Source organism: Telopea speciosissima, chromosome 7 (genome assembly GCF_018873765.1).
Source record: "Telopea speciosissima isolate NSW1024214 ecotype Mountain lineage chromosome 7, Tspe_v1, whole genome shotgun sequence".
Classification (NCBI taxonomy): domain Eukaryota; kingdom Viridiplantae; phylum Streptophyta; class Magnoliopsida; order Proteales; family Proteaceae; genus Telopea; species Telopea speciosissima.
This window is the reverse complement of record NC_057922.1, coordinates 19,531,833-19,552,551: the sequence shown is the minus strand read 5'-3', so window position 1 is coordinate 19,552,551 and position 20,719 is coordinate 19,531,833. Positions and strand designations below refer to the sequence as shown.

The 20,719-nt window shown below is 37.8% G+C and overlaps 1 protein-coding gene across 2 annotated transcripts; it reads right to left on the bottom strand.

Annotated features, from left to right (window-relative positions):
- Positions 1-349: 349 nt before the first annotated feature.
- Positions 350-9,653, bottom strand: LOC122669195 (hydroxymethylglutaryl-CoA lyase, mitochondrial-like). 2 transcript variants are annotated; one of them, XM_043865888.1, is made up of 8 exons: positions 9,317-9,653; positions 8,097-8,304; positions 7,601-7,780; positions 6,377-6,457; positions 6,119-6,282; positions 5,339-5,475; positions 1,968-2,083; positions 350-790 (listed from the first exon to the last, which is right to left on the bottom strand). In XM_043865888.1, exons 1-8 carry the CDS (start codon positions 9,577-9,579, stop codon positions 539-541), a joined length of 1,401 nt encoding a protein of 466 aa, XP_043721823.1. In that variant the 5' UTR covers positions 9,580-9,653; the 3' UTR covers positions 350-538. The 2 variants fall into 2 exon arrangements, with proteins under 2 accessions (XP_043721823.1, XP_043721824.1); XM_043865889.1 differs by having other exon boundaries at positions 8,103-8,304.
- Positions 9,654-20,719: the final 11,066 nt, after the last annotated feature.

Here is a 20,719-nt window from a genome sequence, read left to right as displayed (position 1 = left end):
GGAACTTGATGGCATATTGTGGAGAGGAGTACTATTATATATGGATGGATCCGTCATCTATTGTACTCTATAATAAGTAATTCTTATAAATTTCATGAATTTTCTTGTTTATTTTGGTGGGTGATTATAACATTTTTGCCCTAATTGCAGATTTACATAATCATCATGAATTTTCTTGTTTATTTTGGTGGGTGATTACCTTAACTTTAACTTACTGATTGAAAGACTGCCAATGGTCATTGACTTATCACCAACCTCTCCATTTATGGCTGAAGGTAAACCAAATTCAACACAATCAAGCTTTGAATCCAAAAGGTTGATGTAATTTGCTGCTGTTGCTGCTTCTTTATTTGGAGTGGGACTATATTCCCATTTTATATAAAGATATAGGAGGGACCCAGTACAATTCTCACTGGATCTGGGACTCTAAGTTCACATTATTTGTATTCATTTATCAAGCACAATGCTGATGACAATATTCCGTATAGGTATCAATCATTTTTTATTTTCTCAAATTGGATATAATTTCAATGTATTGTTACATCTTAGAGGCATCTGCTGTGATTCTTCTGCTCAGAGCAATTGCTGCCTTTGACCCAGATGCGCGATTTAAATGCTTGCAGATGAACTCCCCAGCCAACATGACCTTTTCCAGATCCACATTGGTCTTCACCCCGAGTCCATTGAGCATGTAGACAACATCCTCAGTCGCCACATTCCCAGTAGCACCCTTAGCATACGGACAGCCTCCAAGACCAGCAACTGATGAGTCCACCATACTAATCCCCATCTATTACAAAATGAAAAGATGCATCAGCAGTTAATTAAAATAGCATTTGATAATCTTTCTTGTGGTTCATAGGGGTGTGCTACAGGAGCCAAGCCTAAACCCAGCGAAAAAGGATAACCTGGCTAATTGCTGGCTTCAGTTAGGAAACACACCTTGTAGGAGTTTGGTGTAGCTTTTTAGGCATTAAGGGTTCTAGCTTAAGCTTTGGCGACATCATCTTGGAGAAAGGGGTAGGAATGGGGTTGACTCTTGGCTGAGTGTTTGTTAATATTTTGTCACTTTCAGGTGTGGTTTCAGAACAAGGTTCCTTTTCTACTCCTTTGGCCTTTCTTCTCTTCTATACCACTCTTGCCTTTTCCATGGAGCTTGGCTCCTGGTTGTAATTTCTACTATATTTTTTTGAGTTATATGCTTGGCTCCCAGTTTGTTGATTTCCAGTATTATTTATAATATTTATTTTTTATTTAAAACATACAAGGAGTGGGTTTCTTGGACAAACAGTTAAAAAGAAGTCTTTCTGGACAGTCTCCTAGATCTGTCACCAAAGCAGAGCTCAGTTGGCAACAATCTTGGTATGGCTGTCTACATTTAGCACTCATGCAGTCATTTCAGCAAGGATTCATTTTGCCCCATGGCAGAATATGGATAGTCAACAATCTAGAGAAAAATTGTTAGAAATACACGCAGAAAAATCTAGTACATGGTGGTTACCATTGAGATTGGGTCACAAGGTATGAAATGTAGCCAGTCCAGGGGTGTCCTTATATCCAAATCCCAACAGTCAATTGCCGAAAAATCATTACTTGACATGGCAGAATTAGCCAATAAGTAAAGACCTCTCTTGACTGCCAGTCCAGGAAACATGTCTCCATATATATGATACTTGAATGAAACTCTAACTCATCCTGGCAGATGCAAACCAAGTCTCCGCAGATTTAAGTTGATTAGACTCAGGTTGTATCAGGTTCTGAATTGATTGTTAAACTTTTAAGTGTTGGGCTTAGGTTTCCTCCAGCCCACCAGAGTGGTGCCCCAAGTTTGTACTGAACCAACAAACAGACTAGGTTTGCTTCATTCTCAATTGTGGCACAGGTGTCACTCAATTAAGAACAACAAAATTTCTATGCAGTGAGTTCTCTTCTTTCCCATACAATTCAAACCATAAAAATTTGCTTACTTGGAGGGACACCAAAATATTAGAAAGAGATTGCCCATAAGTGTCATGAAAATGGACCGCAAGTTTCTGGATGGGGACAACAGCCCTTACAGCTTCAAGCATTGGAACAACGGAACCTACAAGACAGGAAGAATAAGGGAGAACAGAAAATAAGTGTGACAGTGAACTAAATTAACCAGATGCAGGCCCGAAATGGAAAGCAAACCAGATCAGCACCACACAAAATCAAGTTTTCTCATTAACAATAACATAATCTAGGGAAATTTCAACTTTTCAAGATACAAGTCTGATAAAACCTGAATATAGAAAGGTTAATGAGAAACTGAGAAACAATTAGTTTCTCTTTTCGATTTGCTAAGCAAACCAACTGTTCACTGTATAATGCAGGATCATTTTTCTTTTTTTTTTCCTTTCCTTGTAGATGCATAGATGTCCCTTCTGAACCTTAAATTTAATAGCTTCTTGTACATTTTTTAAGACACATGAACTGATACATAAATACTTATATCCATAGGAAGCAGAGAACTGCACGTGAAATTTATGCATTCCTGTTATAAAATAACAAAATGGAATGTTCACCATTTATTTGTTACTCATAGTACTTCTCATGCTATAACTGACTTCTTACAAGATATTCAACACACATACTCGTATCAAATGCTTTAATTACAGAAATATATACCAAACATTTAACTGTCTCAGTAAATATTTAAGACATTTACTGAATACATCTGGAAAGCTGGTGGGTAATATCTCCATATCTACCTTACCAAAACAGACTAAATTTTCCAGTATCCATTGGGTAACAGTGAGATACATGACCACAGCAGTGAAGGTGGATGTGTACATAATGAACTGGTTACATAAGAGATGAGGTCAACCACGACACACACACACGGAGAATGTGTCTCTAGCACACTATTCTGAAAAAGGTTCAATATTATAGTTTCATAAAATACTCACTTTTTTAACCATTTGTTGATAATCAGAATAAAACAGACACAATATATATAGGTTAGGTTGATTTCTTAAAGGACCAATCATAAAGGGTTTATAATTTTATACTCTAAAACAAATTGCAGCTAAATGTGATATTTAGTAGCAAATGGTAATTTCAACGGTGTCAAGTAGCGAACATCACAAATGTCCAGTGGTCCATCCTCTGACAGCAATTTTTAACAATCATAATAAATTTTAGAAAAGAAAAAAAAGGATGAGAGATTCACTATAAATGTCACGATCCAATAAAACTATCACAAAAGAGACTATTCAATTAAATTCTTCCACCAGGATCACTTCTCCTCAAATATATTCTGTCGTCATTTTATGAACATAAATTATCTTAACGCAAAAGAAGAACACATCCTACAAAATTTAAAGGATACCTAGTTTATTTTCAAAAAAAATGAATGATGAAGAATTTCAACAAGAAGAGAATATAAGCCTGTTGTTTAGGGTTTGGTTCAGTTTCATGGGTCAAACTGAACTTAAAGTTCAAGATTGGGTAAAAGTTAGGCTTAAATTTGAATGCCCAATGGGTTATATGGACTTGGGCTTAGTATTTTCGGGTTTACTATTGTAATGGGCCAATTCTATAAAAACCCAAATATGAGAGGTTTGAGACCTATATGAGATTAAGTGGTTAGTTTCAATTTTGTAGTAGTCTAGAAGCCTTATATTTTGTTGTCTCTAGAAGTCTCTTGCTTGTGCATGAAGAATACTATTTTCTTCTATTGTTGCAAAGTTGAACAAATTTGAAAGCTTGTGATTGTTTCTTCTGTGAGACGCACAGTGCTATTGTGTGATACCACAACCACCTGGGTGGGATGCTAAGACTGGTGAGATGATTGTCAAGTTCTAGGTTAGAGGCCTAGTACATACCTTCCCCTTTCTTACTCTATCTTCTTATCCTTTCTTATCCAAAGGTAAGTTTTTGTCACTTATTCATACGCATAGTGTCTACCCTTCTATTATGATTTCTCTGATATTATTCTGATGTTGCTGAGTTTCTGCTTCCATGCCAATTCTCTCTTCAATTCTGTTTATGATTCTTCACTTGCTATTCTGTCCACTAATTTCAGTTGAACTTACTCTCAGTTTCAGATCTTAACTTAGAGCTGGAATAGCCATCAAGTCAGCCTGTCGATAGCCCTGTCTGCTGGCAGTTCATTATGCATTTTGATGTACTGCAGCAGCAACATACTAGCCTTAGTTTCTATTTTTATGCTAGTTTCTAATTCATGAAGTCACCAACTTCTCCTACTTACAAAATCCATTCTTAGTTTCTATTTTAAATTTACTTTCTACTTTGATCTAGTTTCTGTCTTCCATGAAGTTGCTAAATCTGAGCACTGTTTCAGCAAGTTACTAATTTCATAGCCTGCATTTTATTTTGAATCTGACTCTTGATTGGCCTCCTACTTAGCTTGAGTACTCCTAAAATACCTAGCCTACTCTGGGTTTGGATCCCATCAGATTATCCTTACTCGGATTGCTTAAACGTCTTTCTATCTGAGTACTACTTGACCTCCGTTTCTAGATTATGTATTGGTTTCTAATTCCTAGCCCTTAGGTGATTAGATACCGATCAATTGGTATCAAAGCTACGGCTGAACCTAGCTTAAGAGACTCTGACTCTATTCACCTTCATGAATCACTCAATTAAATCACTAATATGTTCTAGCAGTTGTCAGATTATATGGCTGTTATGGAACAAAGTTGGGGTCATCCATACCACACAATTTCAGACACAATAATTAATGCAACCGCAACTAAATTCAGAGACAACGGAAGGGAAACAAGCAAAAAAATGTTGAACAGATGCTGCTTATTCATTCTTATGACCAAGCAGAAGGTTCATTGGATAGTAAAGGGCTTAAAGGCCTGTAAAAATGGTGATACTAGGCAAGACTGACTATCATGTAGTAGCCTGGAACAGTGACCATGTGCCTCAAGTACCTCAACAACCAACAAATACTGATTCTGGAACCTAGATTAATGAAACTCGACCTTAATTGTTTAAAGAAGAAAATCGCAGCAATCACCATGCATGTTGAACAGAAAGCATTATAAGAGGGTTTCAGTAGCTCTTCATTAAGAGGGCAACCATATGGTTCAGTGTACCCAATTTGTCATCCGCAATATTCACATGTTTAGGTACTTAGTATAGAAGAGAAGTCACAAATTTATTATATGTGTAGTAATCAGATACCAAGGTTAGTATAAAAGCATTATAATTAGGATACCAGTAGCTCTCCATGAAGAAGGAAATTTATGGTCCAATAGACACAATTTCTAGTGCTACATGTTTGTGTCTCCACAAGTTATGCAATTAAGATATTAAAGTAAAAAAATGCAACTCAAGACATTACCAGGTGTTCCAACCCCAATTGTATCACCAAGGGAGATCTCAAAGCAACCCATGTCATACAGCTCCTTCGCCACATATGCTACATTTGATGGAGGAACTGGTCCTTCCACAGGGCACCCAACAACACATGATACATAACTACCGAAAAAGAAAATTAATTACTTCAAATCAGAACCCATAGGGAAGATATTAAACATGCTACTGCATTCCAATTATAAAATAAAGAAAGGTCATATATGGCTTGAAAATAAAATCGCATCAGTAATTGAGAATTATATAAAATGCAATTTGAGATGACCAGCTGGAAGAGCATCTGTCCGGCCAGTACAAGTTAATAGTGAGTTGTGCCAGGATTTCAATATGGTGGGCTGTATGCTCGAGGACCCATCCCACATGTGTCAAAAACACATGCATTATATAAAGGAGGATTCTAAACGGATTCATTGGAGATTAGGAATACATTGCTTGGCTGATCTGGTCATTATTGAGGTTCAGGCAGAGAGTTGGAAGACTGGGGTAAGCCCATTTTTTATTGGGTTGGGGGTTGAATCATAAACTAACATATAAGTACACATATGTGAAAGTCATATAAAGGTAAGTCAGCCTAACTAACTTAGCAAAGCCAAAAGTGAGAAACATTTCATTTATTAGTTAAAATAAGAATCCTGATTAGAGTTTTAAACTGGAGTGGCACAGACAAAATTAAGAAAACTTTGTTCGTTAAAGAATCTAAAGACAGAGGCGGGGGAAAATAGAAAGATGAAAGTCCAATATAACATACCCACGAACAGGAATGGATAGCAATCTGGCAGCATGAACAACAGCTCGATAACGCTGAAGACTCTCATCAATGCTGCAATTAATGTTTGACTTTGAAAAGGATTCAGAAGCGGAGGCAAAGACTGCAACTTCCTTAGCTCCAGATGCGACAGCAGCTTCAAACCCCTGCAAACAGGCAAAATCAATCAACAATTTGCTCCTTGATACAAATTTGGCATAGTTCGTAATATAAATTTGCATTCTCGATAAGACAACATACTTTAAGGTTAGGTGTCAACACAGGTAATCTAGCACCCTCCACATTCCGTATTCCTGCCATTACATCCTTCGCATCTGCCAACTGAAGAAACACAAGGGAGAAATAGAAGTCCAGACCAAACAAGTGGTACCCAGTGTAATGTATTGAAAACTAGAATATCCTTAAACCTTCCTGACAAATGATATTAAAACAAACACATGCACATAGACAGTGAGCAGTGAAAACACAATGTTATGATTGAAAACCTCGATCCAAGAAACCATCATAATCATTTGCTCCCAGGAAAAATCACACGATTGAAGAAAAAAGTAATCACAAGATTAACATACTGAGAATAAAAGCAATAGTTCACAAAACATAAATAAAGATTATAGATTTTCATGAATTTCACGAAAATAAAATTTAAGTTCTGCAAAAAGTTTAAATATTTACTTATTTAGTCTCCCAACAGGGCTGTTCATGCAAAATATTGGATTGAGGTAGGCCACTCAATCCAGTTAGACAATAATGGAACTGAAGCTCCCAGGAAATTGGAGCATGCCTTCAATGACTTTTAGCAGTGGAAAGTTTTCTAGTATCAATTACGACTTAGGAGATGGGCGACCGGTGGAAAGTAACATTAAGAGATATCTTCTCATCAGCATGCCTGCATTCTGCTGGTTTGTTTATATAAATCACCATAATCCAAGAAGATTTAATTTCTCCTCATATGATGTGTTTGGTAGCTCTTACTAACATTATTTAATAGTTTGACAATCAAGCTTATGTTATGTGCTTCATAACTCCTCAGTCTCAACCTAATCCAAGAATCGAGTAGTCCAAAAGCAAGGGTTCCTTCTACTTTAGAAAAGGACCTTGGCATGACCTATTTTGGAAATATCCAACACAATTCTATCATAACTGATCAACTAAATTTCTATAGCCATGCCTCTGCTTTATATTTTGGGGAGAATTTGTCTGACCATGTCTGTGTCTTCACAGGATACATATGCCCATGTCCAGAGATGGCAGAAATAAATAAAGGTGCTTATTTAGGAAGGTTGGGCGGATTCTTTTGCATAAAGATGGGACACATCAGATAGGAAACAATAGTATAGGCCTGGGTGGAAACAACCAAACACGCAGGCCGGAGCAGCTGTTTTGGAGGATTTTCCAGTCCCCAAACAGAAGATTTAGTCACAATTGATAAGAAGTAATAAAGGGAGGAAAATAAGACTAAACTACCTGTGGTACCCATTTTGCTGAAACAAAACTCGTTGCCTCAACAACAGGCAATCCAGAAGAAACTAGTCTTTGTATCAATTCAATCTTTACAGCTGTAGGCACCATATTTTTCTCATTTTGCAATCCATCTCTTGGGCCAACTTCCACGATCTTTACATAGCTTGGTATCCCATTCAAAAGCTGCAGTATGAAAGCACAATCAAGTTCTGAATCACTTATACATATCAGAAAGAGGGGGGGAAAATTAAAAAGGAATTTTATGTGCAGTTAAGCAAACTCTGTAATTGGTAGTGGAAAACTATTCATTGTCAAATCTGGGCATATAGCTAAGGGATAAAGATATTGTTTAAGTCTTTGAATTTATGCATTTAATTTAAGGATAAAAAACAGATGCTAAAACTAGAAGGAAAAATAAATTTAAGGGGTTAACCCACCAAAAAAATTATAAATATTAGTATCTTTAGTACAGTTAAAATGTATTTGGAACCCAACGAACCTGAACCTTACTCATTATACCACTTACATCATTGTCACTGCACTCAGAACAATAGTGACGATCTGGTACATACCAATTGCAAACACCTCCAAACACCCTATGGTTCTGGTTCCTACCCAAGCTTAAAGTCCTTCGCTTTAAGGAGTCTCCACGCATACCGCCCTGGGTCTGTCTCGTCCATGGAAATGTCTCTCTTGTATAGTCTTCACTGTAAGAAAAAAAAACTCCAAAATGTCAATTTTACTAAATTAACAGGTTGAAATTAGAAAATAATTTAACAGACTGGGAGAACAAGAATTATCAAAAGAAAATTCAGAAAATTCTTTCAGAACCTGCTTGCTACATTTCCAAATATTTCTACAAGATTGTGGAATAAGAAGGAAAATGAGGCTAAATGAAAGATTCTATCCTTTTCTTTGTGTTCTAAGTCTTAACATTAGTTGGGCAAAGAATATGAGCTAGTTACATTACCCCCCACCCCCACCCCCACCCCCACCCTTTTTTTCTGAATGCAATAAAGAATTTCTCAAATGCCCAAATTCCTCTAAACCACTTACTTTACGAAAACCATTTTTCATCATCATCATCATCGTAAATAATAACATCCACTAAGGCGACATGAAAAATCAAGAGGGGTCCAAATTTTGGGCACAGGTAGGGCCATGGTCCACTTCTCACATTTCACGTTTCAGCTCCAACAGAGTTGGCCACATGGCACAATAATTCTTTGTAAAGACAGAAAAAAATGGTTGAAAACATACGCAACTAAAAGTACAAGGGAAACTTTCAAATAAATGAGGGTCATGTAATTTAATTTGGCTACAAAATTTGGAAAGTGGCCAATCCAGACTGTACTGTATCCATCCAACAAGAAGAATAGCAATAAAATCCTTCCACACACCACAACTGGCAGTGCCATCGAGGAAAGGCTTCCTCAACATGCCATGCAAAGAGCCTTCTTCGAAATAATAATCATAATGATAAAGATGATTATTGATGATGATGATGACGATGATAAAGAACTGCTGGAAGTTTCTTGCTGTCAGTGTAGGTTTGAGTAGATTATTATTAAATACTTTTGGATCAATAAAGAAGCACTTACTAGTTAGTATCATTTTTCTTTTCCTTTCTTTTAAGAAGAAAATAAAAACACAATTCGTTGCTGTTGGTACGTTAAAAAGAGCAGAAAGAGAATCTCATTGAAGTAGAATTGCACTTACTTGTAACTGTTGGATGAGCTGTAACTCCTCCTCTCAATCCAGCAATTTCCCATTGCCGTATCATCTGGTATAGGCCTGTGAGCAGCAGAGGAGAACCTCCTGACCCTATCAATACAGTTCAGGTTTGGCAAGTTGTCAAGGCCCAGTGGCTCCTCCAAACTTGAAATTGTGGAGCCCAATGCCAAAAGTGGAACCGGAACAAATTTATGGGACAAGTAAGTTCTCCAGCACGAACACTTACGCAAGGCCTTAGTTGCTATCATGATATCAACAGCAGTGGGAAGGATGACTTATCCCACTAAAAGATCATTCAATTTCATTTCAAAAATGCAAATACCTGATTTCATCACAAGAAAAATATTTTAGGATGGGATAATGTGAACCATGTGAGCATTAGGTTATAGTATCCAAAGTTTTATCTGGCTTCCAGAAGGAATTAGAACATATTCTTGACATACACTTATGTTTATCCTATTCAACTTAAATTGATGTAAAAAAAAAAAAGAGTAGAAACACACACTTAAAATCAAAGCATATCAAGGGAAAACAGAACACACATAAATGTACACCTTGGAGAAGAATTACCAGATGACAGCTAAAGAATTATGGATCCAGGTATTCAGATCATGATTGACACAGTGACACCTTACAATAAGCAATGGTGTAGAAATGCATTAGCAAAGTCCTCGAACAAAGTTCCTGCACGCTCATTGGGGAACTTGGGAAAAAATCTAAAAGTGATGTTCAGCCAAAAACTATCGGATGCAATCTATAGCTAGCAAGAAATTATAAAGAAAACTACTTTCATCAATATGATCATTTAGCATTTATGTAGATCCCTTTTCTTGTCAGAAAGGATACAGAGTTTTGATACGAAACACTTTAACTGTTGGCTGTGGCCTTTATCTTTCTTGGTTACCAATCCATATGATAAGAGCCTAGATAAAGAGAAAAGTAAAATAAAGGAAAGTACGCAACCAGTTTGGCTTTTGATAGTTTACTGCACAAGGTCAGTAGGGACCAAGCCGTTTATCCAAGGTCGCTACCATAGTTGTCAAGGCGTCACCTACACCACTTAGGCGTCCAGGCTCTTTCTTTAGTTCAAGGCAACAATATGACTTGTTGACACTTCATGAGTTTATGTTGGTTTATGTTTATTGCTTTGTATTTTGATGAATATGCTTATATTATATCCTATACTTCGCTTATTATATGTTGGTTTTTTCATATTAGGTCATTACTAGCATGATTATATCATATTGCATAGTTATGGCTTCTATGTTGCATATAAGCTTTATTATATAAATTATCATTGCTATATGCCTATATTACATATGGTCATATACTGCACGCCTAAGGCAAGCCTAAGCAATACCTAGGTGGGCATCTTGTCGCCTAGGCGCCCTTCCAATGCCTCGGGTCGCTTAGTCACTTTGACAACTATGCTGCTACCCATAGACATCATGGTTTCAGTTCATTACTGATCCAACACAAGTTAGCAGATGGGTTATATAAGTTAGCTCAGTTGTTTAGCTTTCAACTGTAATGTGCTTAGTTATAAGGCCCAAATGTGGGGTCGGAATGGACAAAAATAGAGAACTTTTAGAAATGATGGTCATTTTGTAACTGTGTTCCTATTGCTTATGTAGATCCACCATTCTGGTCATCTGTTCTGTTTTGACATCTTTAGAGTCTTTTTAAGAAAAATTTAAGTGGGTTCCCGTGCAGTTTAGTCCAGTTTAGTTTTCTAAAAGTGAATAAAAAGTCCTAAAGAGAGTTGTTTATAACCCTTTTAAATTTAGGACGTAATCTAGACGATTTTACTTGTTAAATGAAATAAATTTCAGTTTTGCAACGCTGTTGGCTAAGGTTACCTGTGAGGCTACTGCTTATGGTTGACCAGCAACAGGCTGTATTTTCTATCTCTCTCACCCATTTGATCAAATCCGGTTCCCACCCATATTCCGTCAGAGTTTTTCTATGTTATTGATTCAGTTACAAATCTCTCTACAGGTTTGGGGAACAACAAAACTATTAACAGTGTTATTCATCACTTCCTCACTTCCTTAATTCCCATATGCAAATCTAAAATTCTCTTCCTTTACAATGCTGGTTCTTAGAATTTCATATCTGAATCTAATTTACTGTTCATCCTTAGATCTGGTTTACTTATTCCACATATGATACAGATATGTGCTCTGTTACAACTGCTTATCCCAAGAGCTCAAGCAATTAAGAAGGGCACACAACAATATATATATATATATCAACACCCCCCCGTGCAAATCCACACACACATAACTCTGCACGTGACACATGGCATCGAGGGTACAAGACGCAAGGGCATAACAACACACTCTCCTGCACCTACCAAGGATTGAACAACCAACCTACTAGCTTTGATGCCATGTTACAAACGCTTATCTGATGGCGTTCAACCCAAAAGCCCAAGCTTCAGAGTGGAGAGACCCTTCCTAAGATCATAATCCCAGCAACCGCACACTATTTGACCCATGTGAGACAACAGCACCAAAAATCTGTCCAAAACTTAAAAAGGAACTCAGACAACAATTTGAGGGACAAAATAGTGTGAGAGCAAACAAAATAAGAAAAGTAGCATGCACAAGACTGAAGAACAGAACCTGACCTTTTAGTGGAAGAAAAAGGAGATAGAAGAATAGAAGAAGATATGTTCTAGGCCTCCCACCTAGAGCTTGACCAGCATCTCACCAGTCTACTTGGCTTCCCACCAAGTTACCTTGGCATCCCCCCAAGGTTGCCATTGCATCTCACAGCAAAGAGCTATAGTTTTTGTCAAAGTTGTTGGTGGGTCTAGGCCATTCTCCTTTATTTATAACTCTATACCAATCATTAAAGTAGGAAACCCGCATGTATGGTAGGAGGGATTCCTTATAACTCAACTCTTTCTTCAAAATAGAAGCTAACTACTTAATCTTGTATAGGACTTAAATCCCTAATATTTGGGATTATAGAATTGGCCTATTACACTACTAAATCCAAAAATATTAAGCCCATTGCCCATAAAACCAATTGGCTACTCAAATGAAACCTAACTTAAACCCAACTTGAACCATAGGTTCAGTTGGACTCAAAAAACTAAACCAAACCCAAAAGAAGAGGCCCATCTCTTCTTGCTGAAATCCTGCATCAAAAGGTTTAGATTGTATGTCAGTGATAGTCTTTTAATGAAAGTTGGGAGCCAATTGTCAGCTTTTTCTTATTTTTAAATAAGTGCTATAAGTAGGTCGCAGGATATTTTTTAACTATCATACTTTATTAGTCGTGGGTTGTTGTTATTAGGAAGCTAGAGACCCTACTTTATTAGAAAAATTGGCTAGCTTGTCTAGAGTCCTTTTTAGGTAAGTAAGTGGAGTTACTTTGGATTCTTTCTATTAATATGCAACCACCCCCTACTCGTACACAACGGAATTTTGAATGGAATAATTTGTTTGTTTGGCAACTTGCCTAGCTCTCTCTTGATCGATCGATTGGGTAAGAGACCTATCTCTTCCTTGCTCTCTCTCTCTCTCTCTCTCTCTCTCTCTCTCTCTCTCTCCCCCCCCCCCCCCACCGGATTGGTGGAGGGACGGTTAGGGAAGAAGAGGGGAAGTGGGAAAAACCAGAGTTGCAGGGGAAGAGTGAAGAATCACATGAGGGGAGAGGTATCACACAATACCAAAGCCACAGGCACTCATAAACTAAAACTTAATTCATTCTTCAAATCTGTGTTCTCCTACGTATTACAATGAATAAATAGAAAAGAGTTGCATATAAATAGAAACCTAATTAAAATGGAAACAACTCAAAGAGGAAACTAAACAAAGTAGGAAACCTCTCAAACAAAGAAACTACTAAAAGAATTCCTACGTAATCTACCCATTCAAAAAAAATAATTAAAAGGTTGCATCTTAAAACTAAACTACCAGCCCTTGCCAGACCAGAAAACCGGTTTAGGACCAATCCTGGGTTTGGGCCTCCAAAGTGGGTCATATCAGTCCAGCCAGGCTAAGGCAACGGCATCACGGACGATATTTCTCTCTCCCTTGTTTCTCTCTTATTTCCTCCCTTTCTTGTTACTCTCTCTCCCCCTGCATAACACAATGTTTTCTCCCCAATTTTCTCACTCCATTATCCAATCAATATCCTATTTCTTCTCCCACATCTAATCTATTGATTTCTACTTTTACTATTTATTTATCTACAAAAAATCTGGAATTTAAAATCTGGTATTATTTCTCATTGTATCTGAACCACTAAATCTAGATTCAGATCTGGCCATATCAACCATCAGATTGAAATCTTCTTCCTCCCATCTCTTAAGGAGCCCATCACCTGCATATATCTAAATCAATCTGCATCACTAAGAGTGTGAAAATCATATAAAGATAACATATTAAGCACTTAAAATATCAGAAATGTAGCCAGTTCATTGATAAGATCAGTTTAGTGACTTCAGCAAGTAAGGAGTACACTAACATAATACTATTGTAAGCATCCTGTATCTCAAGGTCATGTAAAATATAATATACCATAAATTTCTGTTAAACGTAGTCTTAATTGAAAGAAGCAGTAACATCCAGATACCCAAAAAGGTGGGGAAAATGCACCTGTAACTGAAATACGCAAGGTTCGAGGTCTCGCCAAGATCTTGGTAAAAAACTCGGTTTTTTCATGTACCGAGACTAGACATATCACAAGTCAACAAAAGTGTAAAATCTCTGCCGAAATTTTGGTATCTCGCCGAAATGACACAAAGTCAGTTATATAAATACCATGTTTCAAGTTTTCCCGGTCGAAATTTCGACCTATACTCGGTAAACTTGACTAATTTTGCCAGTTTGTGAAGAAAACAGCTCCAAATCACTTATTTGCTCCAAATCTTACCAAAAAAAAGCTTGGAACACTTGAATTTGATGCTCAAGAACAACATCTGGAGGAAATTTGTTGCCCAACAACCTTCCTTGGAGGAGATTTGAACTTGAAGGCCTGACACTCATTCAATATTAGTACGAGCGTATAGGATAGGGTGACTTGGTTCTTGGTAGTTGTTGGCTTGTATTGTTAAATGTTGACTCAAAATATATTTGGCTCTATATAATAAACAATGTTTGATGTATATGATTTATGAAATGGTTCATAATTTGATGTTTTTCATTCCTATTGCTTATTTAAGTTGTTCTACTTGAATTATGTGTTCTAATCCTAAAGATTGTAAGGAATAGGTCAAATCAGTATATATATACAGCGTACACTATCAACCTAGGGTCCTAAGTCAAACTACCATTTTGGGTGTGATTTTTAAAAAGTTAAGGGTTCCACCATGTTTATAGGGCCTAAAATAGGCTGTCTTGCAAGTTTCATGACCTAATTAGGTCATATGGCCCCCGAAATCAAGGGCCAAAATTCAAAGAAAAAAAAAATGCATTAACTCAGCCAAGATCTAGGTGAGTTACCGAGACAACTCGGTTTTTGGGCTGACCGAAACCAGCCGAGGTACCGAGACCTCGAACCTTGACTACAAGACCACCACTTCAGTTCATAGAAGCTTGATTATCAATACAAAGACAAGTTCCTAAAAGAATCAGAGATTGCCAAAGTATGATGCAGAAATGGAACACTAATCTCTCTGTCATTGAATGTTTACAGAAGCCTCAGTCCTCTGAGAACAAAGAACTCACGAGGATGTTCTCCTCATAAGGGTGTCCATTGCCGAAAATTATGCTGGAGTTCCTTTTCCTTTGAAGATGGCCTCATGTCAAATGTATAACTCAAATTCTTATTCAGTTATTTTCCGATCAAATCATCCTTGCAGCTCATGAAAGATTAATTCATTGTGCAGAACCCCATTGTTTCCTAAGGAAGGAAGGAGGTGAACCAAAAGCATCTTGTTGATGCTTGACTGCATGTAGCTCTAAAAGCTATCAAAGATAAACAAAATCATACTCTTTAGGCAGGTGCGCAAAACAAAGATCTGGTTGAATATAATTAATACTGTGACCAAAAATGAGATAATCATCCAACATTTATAGTTTTAAGTGTTCACCAATTCCATCCAATGTTGTATACCCTCTGTTGTAAAATATAATAATGACATGAGAGATAGACTTATCTTTGACCAAATGGCTATCAATCAAAATGTACTACAATGTGGTTATGCTTCGTGAACGGTCACGAACTTGTCTACTGTAACAATCAAACTTGAAGATGTTAGGAGATACAATGGGGCTGAGTCATGCCACCGATCACTCTCCTTAAGACTGAGCAATCCGGGTAATGCACATTAGCTTCCCAAATGAAACAGGCCCTTCCAGTAGTTGTTGTGATGCAGGACAATTTCGATGGACTGACCCGAACCTGTTTGTGCACCCAGACCAAGATGAACCGAACCGGACCAGATTTGGGTCTTTTAGATTTAGTAGTATTTTAATAATTTATTTTTTTTAGCAAGATAATATTTTTTATTTTATTTTATCTTATCTTATTTTAGGAGATTGGGTGGATCACGTATTATCTTTTTTGGGTAATTTTAGATTTGATATATTTCCTAGGATATTTAGTTTTCCATTTTCAGTTGGGTTTCTATTTTCATGTAAGGAGTTTTCTTCTTTATAAGCATGTAATACAGGAGAGATTTGAATTAATGAATACAAGAATAAATTGAAAACAAGGTGAGTGTGTGCGTGTGCACACCCCCCCCCCCCCCTTTTCTTCTTCTTCTCACGGCTCCTTCTTCCCCTTTCTTCTGTGTGATTTCTCCCCTCCCCCCTCTGGTTTCTTCTTCTACCTCCTTCAATCTTCTTCTCGATTTCTGTCCCGCATTATCTGGTATCAGAGCCGAAGGATCCCATCTTCTTCCTTCGCTTGTGATTTCTTTTCCCTATTCTCTTCTTCTTCGTTTCTGGTTCTACCCTGTTACGTTATTATCTCCCCTGGTATTAAGGTTCATATGTTTCCCAGTTTCTGTTCTGGCAACAAGAGGTTAATAGAGGTTTCGTCAAAGCTGCAGTAATGTGCAGCAACTCATCTCCCCAACAGCTCATCGTAACCCTTCCCCTTTGTTTTTCCCATCTGAGACCGAGAAAAATTATTAAAAAAAAAAAAGCAGCAAACCCCATCCCTTCGATCCCCACAAGTCCCCTCTATCTGATTCCCTAGCGCTAATTCTTCCCACTGCTCTCCTTTGTTTTTCTTTTTCTGTAACTTCGATCAACATCATTCCTCTCGCCCAGGGTTCCGCCAGAGCCCAAAAAAAAAAAAACAAAAAGAGTGCAGAAGAGAAAGAGAGTGCGAGACAGAGAAAGAAGAATAGCAGAGAGAAATCGAGAAGCCAAGAAAAAAAAAAAAGAAAGTGGTGGAAGACGTACCTGGTTGCTCCTGGATTTCCTCCCCCTTCCTCCGTTGCACAGCTCACAGCATAGCTTCTTTCGGTGTTCAGTTACAACCCAGTAGAACACGGTTAACACCCTCCCCTTTCTCTTTGTTCGATCGATTTAATTCCTCTTCCCATTCTGCCCCCCAATCCCACCATTTAAGCCGTGTCTTATTTTTGGGTTCTTTTCATTATTTGTCATATTGCCCCTGCTCCAACCTTTTATTCCTGCTCTTTCAAGTTTGCCCCCCATTCTCTCACGTGTCATTTAGAATTTTAGTTGCCCCATTCTGCCATTGTTCTTTATAAATCTTGATTTATTTACTAATTTGCCATTCAACCGGGAGTTTGAGTGTTCCTTTTCTTGGGTTGACCCTTAAGCAACCCAATAAGGGTTATTCCAACTCGGGTCTGCATTAAATTGGTATTTACAATTATACTATCAATGTTCTCCAAACCACAACCCAATCGAATTCTCGTAGTTACAACCCATCATCCACTATATCCTATAACGGTGGATGTATTGCATCAAGTGTTTTCTCCTCATGGATTTATTGAAAAGATCGAGATATTTCATCGGTCTGCTAGTTGTTCTCAAGCCTTTATCCAGTATCAGTCACTCCTGAGTGTCGTTTCAGTAAGGAATATTCTTCAAGGCCGTAATATTTATGATGAATGTTGTACGATGGGTATTCGATTTTCATGTCTAAGTGAGTTACAAGTGAACTACAATACTGAATGGTCATGGGATTTTATGAACAAATCAACACAGGATGAAGAACTCTCAAGACTTGAACGGTTGGATCGTTTGTTTCAACAGATTGGAGAGGTCTTGAAAAACCTTCCAGTTATCCATGAAATGCAAATGGCTGCCCCAACTCCTAATAGGACAGTCCCTGAAGAGCATGGCGTTGAAGCAACGCTGATTGAGAATGAAGAATTTCAGTAATTTCTGTCTTCAAGGAAGACCCAGCCCGTGAAGTTCCTGCTACCGAGACTCATATGGAAGACTTCGAAAGCCATATGGTTGCATTAGTGGACAATGAGGTCAAGACCAAGGAACTTAGCCCTTTAACAACTGCAATGATCGTGACCAGCCAAGATGATCCTAAGGAGCTTGAGATTGAAACTATGGAGGTCAAGAACACAGTGGAAGGCGACACATATGGCCCTATGGATACGTTCGACGATGTTAAGGTTGGGCACATGGAATTCATCATCCCCTTGAAATACTTTGAGGAGTGTTGTTCTTGTCTTTACGATTACATCCGTACGTTCACCCCATCCAAGCTGTTGATCGTGAATGTTGATCAAATGATGTTGATCCTCTCTTTGTTTAAAACTCGTGGACTAGTTTTTCTCAACATCGGGAGAGTTGATGCAGGACAATTTCGATGGATTGACCCGAACCTGTTTGTGCACCCAGACCAAGATGAACCGGACCAGATTTTGATCTTTTAGATTTAGTAGTATTTTAAGAATTTTTTTTTTTAGCAAGATAATATCTTTTATTTTATTTTATCTTATTTTAGGAGATTGGGTGGATCACGTATTATCTTTTTTGGGTAATTTTAGATTTTATATATTTCATAGGGTATTTAGTTTTCCATTTTTAGTTGGGTTTCTATTTTCATGTAAGGAGTTTTCTTCTTTATAAGCATGTAATACAGGAGAGATTTGAATTAATGAATGCAAGAATGAATTGAAAACAAAGTGAGTTTGTGCGTGTGCACACACCCCCTTTTCTTCTTCTTCTCACGGCTCCTTCTTCCCCTTTCTTCTGTGTGATTTCTCCCCTCCCCCTCTGGTTTCTTCTTCTACCTCCTTCAATCTTCTTCTCGATTTCTGTCCCGCATTATGTTGCACTCACTTACTAGGCCACATTAGGACACACTCAGGTTGTGCTCAATCAACAAGGGCAAGAGTATAAGAACACTTTCTCAAAACAGTGAAAACAGGATGCCAAACAGAGTAGCATTTTGAGAGAAGTGTGTGAAAATTAGAGAGAGTTTAAAGCACTAAGAAGGATACTCTAAGTGTCTTGGACGTACTCTATTTATAGAGGAGAAATGCTCCTTGGAAACACTTGTCCAAAGGAGCCCAAAGGATGTGTCTCTCAAAGAGAGGACACAGAAAACTAGACATTTCCGGCATCCAAACATTCTAGAGGATACGCAACGCAAGATTGTCAATGTCGGTGACATGTTGGACGACGCTTATCCAACGCCGGTAAAACTACGTTCAATGTCGGACAAAGAGTAGTGCATGTCAGTAAGGTTCTTGACAATCCTGACTTTGAATACTCTTTGGCCAATGTTGGGAAATAACAATCGATACTGGAAAAGCCCTAATCGATGTCAGTAGAAGGAAAACCGAATATAAGTCTAGTCAGCAAGCAAAAAGAAACTCCACACACACTATGGCCTCACCTTGCATCACCACTACCTAGCCCGACACGCCCGTGTGTGAAAACAAACCCCAAACCCCTCGGAGAAAAGAGATTAATGAGTCTTTCTTCCAACGAACCCTACCCTTGTAGTTTTCATTTTACAATAAATACCTCACTCTACTCTCTTCTATAAGCAATGTGGGACTAAAAGTTTTCCACTTTTTGGTTTTACTAGAAGTAACATCGGGTAAGTCATGGGTTCAAACCTTGTGGGAGACACAAAAACCTTTTGGAAAAGGATTAGAGGTATTTTGAAACTTCTTTTTGCTTTAGTTTAATTCTTTTACTTTGTCAAATCGATAATTCCAATTGTAAGCGTTTCCTTTGCTTTTAACTTCAAAAATAATCTTCATATCACCTAGGGATAGGATTATGAAGTTCAGATAAGGACTGCACAAAACCTGAAAGAGGAATATGAAACAAAGCAAGTTTGATTATCACCTTTTACACTTTCTACAACCTGGCCGACCTCATTTAATTGGGATAAGGCCATGTTATTGCTGCTGCTGTACACTTTGTACGACCTAAAAGAGATACGCTTAAAGAAAGAGAAGGACTGCATTATTGAGTATAACGAAAAAATGAAAAGATAAGCCTTCACTGAAGTAATTGGCATGACACCACCTTCACCAAATAAATAAATTTGAAGCTATTCACATGAACACCAGCTTATTTCTCCTATAAAGCTTAAATAGTAGCACTGGCGAGATCAAATTCATGTCCGAAAGCACCTAAAGTAAGTTTCACTACAGATGAGATTTCTCAATTGTCACCAATTGCCATCATAGAAACTTATGCAAGCAAAAAAAAAATTTGGGTTTTTACAATTACCATCCCAAAATTTTTACTATCTATTATTACCCCTCCCCCAAAAACTTTCTAATAACTGTTACCCCCCCCCCCCACTGGTGCATACTAACCATTAATTGACCCCCACAATTACATTTCCGTAACGGTGGGGGTTAGTTGTGACAGTGTGCCCTTGTCACGGATTTTTTAGGATCAAAATACCCTTTTGGGTTGGTAATTGTAAAAAAACCCCACCCCATCAATTCATCCAAAAAAAATAATAATGGACCACCAACCCCACCACCGCCGCCATCACCACCACCACCACCTCCTCCTCTTTCTTCTTTGTCACAACACCATTGCCACAACCCCATCTTCTGTTTTTTCTCATCAACCCCCTTTGCTTTTTTATTTTGCCCTTCATTTCTTGATCCTTCAAGAAGCCCAGAAATGCAAGAAAGCCAAAATGAAAAATCTTCCCTTCCACCCGCCTCCACCGCCACCTCCACCACCACCACCATCGTCATCCCATGGTGGAAAGAAACCCAAAAATCCCTTACTTTGTTTCTGAAACTTATTTCTCTTCAGTTTTTCACTCAGAAAGAAACACAAAAATCCCTTTCCCCATTTGCCCTCAATTTCTGATGGAAGCTTTCTTGTTTGTTTTCACCTTCTATTTGCAGCTCCTCGCACTTCTTAATCTTATTGGGGGTTTTGCTTTTCTATCGTCATCTATTTTGAATGGTTTTGTGTCCTACACCTTTAAATCGTCATC

Coding starts and splice junctions, on each gene's coding strand:
- LOC122669195 (XM_043865888.1), bottom strand. CDS start 9,579: ATGATAGCAACTAAGGCCTTGCGTAAGTGTTCGTGCTGGAGAACTTAC. Junction 8,305..9,316: donor AGCTCATCCAACAGTTACAA/GTAAGTGCAATT, acceptor TTTTTCTTACAG/TGAAGACTATACAAGAGAGA. Junction 6,283..6,376: donor TGTTGACACCTAACCTTAAA/GTATGTTGTCTT, acceptor GCCTGTTTGCAG/GGGTTTGAAGCTGCTGTCGC.